This window comes from Habropoda laboriosa, unplaced genomic scaffold (genome assembly GCF_001263275.1).
Source record: "Habropoda laboriosa isolate 0110345459 unplaced genomic scaffold, ASM126327v1 scaffold440, whole genome shotgun sequence".
NCBI classification, from domain to species: Eukaryota; Metazoa; Arthropoda; class Insecta; order Hymenoptera; family Apidae; genus Habropoda; species Habropoda laboriosa.
Window position 1 is genome coordinate 938,494 of NW_017100710.1, and position 7,922 is coordinate 946,415.

Consider the following 7,922-nt stretch of genomic DNA (forward strand, 5'->3'; position numbering starts at 1 on the left):
AGTATAATACTTACACATTCCATCGCTGAACTCAACAGATTGCCACAAACACTTAATCTTTAGAGTTTAGTGACGGAATGATTATCACAAACTCTTGAACATTCCAGCACTAAACTCAATAGATCGTCACAAGCACTTAGATATTCCATCGCTAAACTGAAAAGATCGTCACAAACACTTAAACGTTCCAACTCCCTTTGTAACCCGAAGTAAAGAAATCATACACTTCTATATTCGCACCGGAAAATTCTCCCCTCTTTTGAACCAACGCCTGTGTGTCTACGAAACGATCTGAAAATTAAAGGCCGCGTGCATTCACCCGATGAATAGAATCAAGAGGGGAAACAATCGCGTCGTGGCAAAGGCATGAGCTACACCCGTGCACGAAGGATTAATTCTCCTGATGTACAGGATCATGAGTAGAGGCGAGCGGACCGGGGGGGAATCCCTTTGAAATCTTTCGGGAATTAATTCATTCGAAAGCGTCGGAACAACACGCACGAAACGAAGCGGCGCGCAATTTCGGCAAGACGATCTCGTGGCGAGCGTTTTCTATGTGCCAGGTGTATCGTCGGGCCACAAAGCGGCCACGATCTGTTCGTTGGATGGTTCGTGCTAACGCGAAATTTGTCGGCGTAATTGCGGACCGTGGAAATACGACGACGACGACTACTACGCGTTGCGATTACGCGGCCAAATAAATCCCACTTTCTGACATTCTTCCTACCTCTGTGTTACAGATACAAGCGTACGGCTTCAACGCAGAACTGTATCACAATATGAGCGAGGCGCAACACAAGAGTCAAGGCCTGGTCGCGATTTCGTTAATGGTCCAGGTAAGCGAAAGATATTATTTACCGTGGAATGGCTGGTGCATCAGATTTTCAGAATGGATGCGGTTGTACCAGGTGTGGTGATTGAACGTTTTTTTTTTTTCGTGCGTGGAGGAAATCCTCGTGGACACCCCGCCCCCTGGGGAGGGAGGCGGGGTAGTTCCGGACTCGTACCGGATGAAACCCCCACGGTGATCGTTCCTCGGCGCTGCGGAGTGGGCCCGGGATCTCGAAACGAACGCCACCGGACACACCCCACGCCTGGCCCCTCCCTCAAGATGTTCGCGGAGGGAGGGGCGCCATCACCGCGGGCCGCGTGCATTGGGCTGCCGTGTCCCCCGCCCGACAGCCCTGAGGCCCCGGCGACCCACACAATACTTGGGGCGTGCCCGCCCGACCCCCCGAGGGGGGAGGGAGGGGCTTCCTCGTGTGGGTCGCCACCACCCCGGGACCCGGCGGAAGGATGTGACTCCTCCCCCGGGCCCGTGCGTTCAGGCACCTCGGGGTCGTGATTCCCGTACCACAGCCCATCGGAAGATCGGCTGAGGATTGGTGATTGAACGTGACCATTTTTAACGCTAGTTCGACTATACACTTAAGGTCTTTGGGTTGAAAAAGAACCAGAGTTCCTGTGTATAACAATTTTTGTTACCAGCACGCTAAGAAACTTTGAATATAGTGTTAACAGAGCATAAACTTAATAATAGCAAAAGTTATTAAAAAAGTAAGGAAAAAGAAAACCCCCTACAACCTGATTTTTTTTTGCTCACGAGAAAAATTAGGGTTGACTATAATTTTGTGTTTCAACAACAGGAAAGGAAAGAAAAGAAAACGAGACTTATAATATATATGAAAATTAGACACATGGTGTTATAAAGGGTGAAATTGAAATCACACCCTTTTATTTCAAAAATATGTATAATGCAATTTATTATAATTTGCAATTTTAGAGTTCACGTGATTGTCTATGCCAGTGTGGGGGAAAATTAGGAGTGGCAAGTGCAATGTTCTTCAAATCTTCAATGTTTGTGCTGGTGTGTCCATAAGAGAATGAAGAGAAATTCGACGCGACCTCGATAAGCAAAGAAAATTATTTTTAGAACCGATTGAAATACTACTTTTTAGTACGACCCAGGGAAACAGTGCTGTTTTATCCAAGTGCAGATATCCTGTTTTCTGATTACAATTGTGCGCATGCAGGCATAAAGAAGAATTAAGTTAGCAAACAATGTTATTTGAATAACACCGCACAAACACGATATTTTTGGGATACTTTCGAATCGTACGAGGAAAAATTTGTTCACGTTGTTTCAAGGTAAATTTCAAACATTTCCAGTCGAAGCACAGTTGTTGTATCGTACAATTGTATATTCAGTCGCTTCGGCTGCTCGTTGGTCGAAATACCTTACTTGATCCAGTACAAAGAATGTATAATCTCGATATGAAATTTCGTATTTTCGACTTTTCACATTATCCACGTATATTCTACATTTTTATAACATGCTGATCTTGCGCGAGCGTGTTTACGCTGTTGGACAAAGCGTATGTTCCACCTGTTTCGCATCAATTTTGTAACAAACATTTGCCTCTGCCACTGTGGGATTACTTTAGGTAAATGAATATGTATGAGACACATATTTGAATAGATGATAGATATACGGGAGATGTATTTATAGTCGGCCATAAATAAACAATCGAAACCATCAACAACTTGATAAACAGAAATGGAACAAGATGATTCGAAAATATTTCGCGATCGTTAGGTCTCGTCAACAGCGAAACGAGAACCACGTCTTTAATCTGATTAACGGAACGATTAAGCGAAGAAACGAAGAATTCCCGGAAGAATCGAAAGAGCAGAGATCGAACTGAAAAACAAGCCCCGGCGACGAGGGACAGTTTCGTTCCATGTAACTTTGAAATTTCTTCCCGAGTTTCTAGGTATCGCGTGTTTACTGTGTCCCTTCGATCGAGATAATTGTTCCGTCATAATTACCTCGACAGTCAAAGTTGGGGAAATTGCGAAAGTTGCAAGTTCCTTCATTGTGGAGGAGAAAAATTCGAAATAGCATGAGAAATGCACCGCGACAATTATCAAGAATATCCGTGCTTTCTGTTCGAATGGGGAAACTGATCCTAATTCAACTTGGAATAAGTTTCTCTGTTTCAAAGGGTTGAAATACATAAATACGGAGGAAGAAAGGGAATGAAGGAAAAACGTACGAAAGAAAGGGTGGAAGATTTCGTTCTGGCGACATTCTTATTGCGGAACAATTATTTCGAAGTCTCGCAGGCGAACACCCGGCTGGTTTTCCGCGGCTGTGCGGCGTTTGTTCCGAGAATAAATTTCGAAGTTTCGAAGGAAACGTTCTGCTTTCACCAGCTCGTTCCACCTCGCTCTTATACCCTCGCATTTTCTCTTGGCTCGACGATCCGCTTCTCTCTCTTGCTCTCTCTCATTCTGAAACCGTCGTTCCGCTAGAAGAAACTGGAAAGCCCGCGGTTCTAAGGCCACAAACACCGGGAAACAAGCATTTATGCTTCTGATTTCTGGCACGATGGTTCAACAGAATCGGCCGCCTCGCTTCGCTGTTTATCGAAACATCGACTTGTTTCGACCTCGTTCTCTATCCCTTTTCCTGACTATTATGTCTGTTTCACTCTTCGATCAAACGATCCTTTTTAACAAGTTTAGAATGAATTTTGCTATTCTGAAAACCATTTATTCTGTCATTTTTCTTGTTTGCTTTTGCAATATTGAATACAATCATCCCTTGTCGGTGTACATATTTCTACGAATGCTGCTTCTATTTTTGTTCATCTATGTATTCAAGCTTGGCTAGCTCGACTGGGAATATCTATTGTCTGTGCTTAATCGTCCAGTTAATTAAATCCAAAACTACATTGTTCGGACGACTTCCAGCGCAAATGCTGTATCACATGCACGGGAAAGTTTGTAGGGATGTTTAATTGTATGAGTTGCGGAACGGAATATATGGCATTGAGTGCTCGGTATATAATTGTTCCTCTGTTCACAACAGTTGCAAAAGTGAGAAGAAAGCTGTTGTAGAGAAAAATCTATTAACCCTTTCTCGGTATAACGTGAGATATTCTAGGTAATTATCAAGCATGAAACCATACATTTCGCGTCTCCAACAGTACTGTATAATAGACGATATAATTATTCAAATTAGTGACTTAATGTTTCTTAACACGTTAAGCGCCGTGTCAGTCACCGGTGACTGACACTATACTTTACGTTCGGACGCGTCAGTCACCGGCGACTGACACTATACTTTACGTTCGGACCGCGTCAGTCACCGGCGACTGACAGTATGCTTTTCGTTCGGGTCGCGTCAGTCATCGGTGCCTGACAGTGTACTTCTCGTCGGCCGCGTCAGTCACCGGTGACTGACGATATACAATTTAAAAAATTATATTCTTCTATTAATAAATTTTCAATAATTTGGAGATCATAAAAGAATGCACCTAAATATTACTTGTTACCAAAAACAAAATTTTAATGAGTATTATTAAAACGCATGCAGTCTTATCGTAAACTTACACAGATCTCTGGCCGCCAGCATATCGGTGAAATCGGATATCGCGGGCTAAACGTAAAGGAAGACAAAACAGGCTTGGCGCTTAACGTGTTAAATTATATTTAATATTTCTTTTTTGAAATTATTAATAATTATGCGAAATGCCCTCAAATTTTATTATAGAAACGGTTACGTTTAACATCCTGGACAGTTTATTTTCAAGACAAATCTTAGCTTTTTTCATGACTCGAATAGTATTATACGATACAATTATTCAAATCAATGGTTTAATGTTTTTCATGTAATTGTTCAAATCAAGAATTCAGTATTTCTTTCAATATGATTAATGATTATACGAAATGTCGTGAACTTTTAGAAAGCAGGCAGATCACTTAGGTATTTATAAATATAAATCTTAGCTTTTTCGGTCCGCTAACTCGCATCTATAATCACTACACTACGGATTTTTATGCATTTATAGGAAATTTAAAGGTACAAAATTGCACACAATGCACGCAATATGAAAAAATATACAAAATACGTAAATTATGGTGCTTTTCATACTACCTGGTAGGTGAAATAATTTTTTTTACCAAAGTTCTACTTTCTTTGCTGTATTCTCGAACATATAAAATTGCATAAAAATCCGCAGTCTAGTAATCACTATGTCTGTGTTATTGTCTATAGAAGTGTCTCCATGCCCATGCAAATAAATAAACGAGAAATCAGACTCTACTTCGCATCTAAAATTCCGAAAAAAGTGACATAATTGTCGTTCAATCTTTCTAATCATTTTATTCCACCCGGAATGACTTGAAATGAAAACTAATTGAATCGGTGCGTAAGAATTCACCCCTCGCGCGGCTACAAATTCAGGTACCATTAGAAAACAGCTAAACCGTTAGTGAAAACGCTATTCCGGTATTACATGACCCCTTCAGCCGTTCATTAGCATCCATCACCAGCAGCGGCCACTCATCAAAAACCAAAGCGGTGTTCTTCGCGTAATTTTCCCAAGCGTGGCTCTTCCGCAGCCCCGCTAATGACACAAAAATGCTCGCGAGCCGGATCGTTTCCAAATCATTACCCAAAATCACTCGTAGCCGGGGCCGCGAAAATTAACGACGCGAGACCGGAAGGGAGAGAAGAAAGCGCGAGCGGAAAACCATGCCCGACTAATGGCGCAGATTTCCTGACGGCGCGAAGCTGGTTTTGCGCGAGCCGCGCCGTTTACTTCCGGAATAAATTTCGAAGTTCCGCCGCCACCCGGCTACGTCTTTCCTCTTCCACTCCGTGCCGCCGTCTTTTCACGGTCTTTAGCGGACGAAACGGGCGACCGTGAAACAGAGAGGCGGGTAAAAGACGAGAACGAGGAGAGAGAGAGAGTCCTTTAGGATGCATTAGGGATGCAATGAGACGTGGACCACTCATTTGGCAAGTTTATGGTATCTCGAATCACCCTGTTTCGATCAAAAACCTAAAAAAAAAGAATTAATTCCCACTGAAATATCGTCGTCAGATGAAAGCACTGCTCGTTTCCACAGACATAAGCTTGAAACCGAGATTCGTATTAGATCTAACAGCACCGTTTCGTCTGTTGCAGGTCTTAATCCGGCCGAGGAGAGGCATGTGAGTACCAAACAATTTAGCTAACACAGAATCGGGGCGGGGTGGGTGTTGCAGTCGCGGTTTCGCCAATGGGCAATCGATAACAGTCTATTAACAACGAATACGGTTGTACCTCATTGGGCGCGTTCGTGCGTAAATAGCAATATCGTTCCGCGCGACGACAGGATTTCACGTGGATCCGGCCGCGAACACGGCGGAATTTCCACGCGGAGGCGAAACGCGATAATCGCATCGGGAAGGCGATCAAACTCCGCCTCGCGCGCGGCAGATTTCGCTTTCCGTGGAAGGCAACGCGCCGCGTAAATAGCAAGCAAGCAACACTAGCGCGCCCGATAACGTTTAATCCCGACTATCGTCCTACTACTTCGATTTCCGCTTCGTCTGTTCCGCTTAAGCGCCGCGCGCGACTGTATCCCCCCACCCGACGATGCACCAAATCGCGTTTGCCGCGTTTCGATAAACGATAGTCTGATCCTTTAAGTGGATTGAATTTCAAACGAATCGTTTTTTTTTTTTTTTATTTCGTTTGCATATTTACAATCTACTGTACAGTGTTTAGATATTAATAAGAGGAAATTTATGGAAAACTTCAAGGCAGAAAGATACACCGAATGCACATAATAAGCACAAGATATAGCATTCGTTAGAATATTTAGTGAATAAAACAATTGCTTAATCTAGCTTCTATTTTTTTCATTATATTCGCGAAAATACGAATTTGCATAAAAATCCGTAGTCTAGTGTTTGGACGTTTATTCAAGTAAATGTGTTGAATACCATCCATCGATCGTTTAACCGAGCTTATCTAAATAGAGAGGTCTTCTCGAGTCTTCTTTTAACGTGCTGGGATGATAGGCCGTTGACTATATGTACATCGTTCAAAATAAGAGTAACGTCGCTTCGCGCATGGGACGTGCGTAAGGCAGGGATAGAACAGAACGTCCGAACCGCCACTTAACCACCTACATTCTTCTCCGCCTTACCCTCTGCTACGCTCTTCGTCTACTGTTCCAGGTTTCATATACACGGTGATATACTTAATTCTCTATTTCCTCTTGTATTGTTCTCCTTTTGGTCTTATTGCTGCTATCGTTAAAAGAATGTTTCTTACGATCACATGAATAATTTGAAGATATATTCTAATTTTCTTCCACACCGTTCTGTAATTCTTCAAATTTTATTTCTTTTTCTAATCATGCGACATTCTATGCGTTAAAAATCGTTCTTTTGTCGGATTACTTCCCGCCCACCTTTCAGTAAGATTATAGCTGCATGCATAATATTATCTCTGAAAATCTTTAATATTTTTTCTGAAACGCTTTCTGCATTAAAGTAGTTGAGGACAAACGAATAAGCTGAGACCTTTAACTCAAAAATCAAACTTTCTTATTTCTGACTTGTAACGAATGAAATTTTACCAACACATTTGTCACATTTTTCTGATTTAAATGATACCAAAACACGATATAATTTGGAGCACATTTGCTTACGTAATACATGGTAAGTAATAAATAAATACATAAATATAATCCAAACATTTCGTGAGTCGCTCTCGACAAAAACACAATGCTGCAAAACGCGTAATCGCGCTTGCAACTTTGTTGCCAAAAGTCGCTCCCGAAAATCGCACATTGTTGCAAACGCGTTCTGGGTTTGCAACTTTGTTGCCTACGAAAATCGCACATTGTTGCACGACGTCCCGTTTTGCAACAATGTGCCATTTTCGGGAGCTGCTTACGGCAACAAAGTTGCAAACACGATTATTCTTTTACAACTTTGTTGCCGAAGGTCGCTCCCGAAACTTGCACATTGTTGCAAACGCGTTCTGGGTTTGCAACTTTGTTGTCCACGAAAATCGCACATTGTTGCACGACGCCCCGGTTTGCAACATTGTGCAATTTTCGGGAGCGACTTTCGG

The 7,922-nt window shown here is 42.4% G+C and overlaps 1 protein-coding gene across 1 annotated transcript in view; it reads left to right on the top strand.

Moving 5' to 3' along the window:
* The window catches only part of LOC108576977 (carbonic anhydrase-related protein 10), a 233,343-nt gene that overhangs the window by 190,878 nt on the left and 34,543 nt on the right, over positions 1-7,922 (top strand). The window contains exon 5 of the mRNA XM_017940053.1: positions 741-836. Within this exon, the coding sequence (XP_017795542.1) occupies positions 741-836 (96 nt within the window). The remainder of the gene's footprint in view (positions 1-740; positions 837-7,922) is intronic.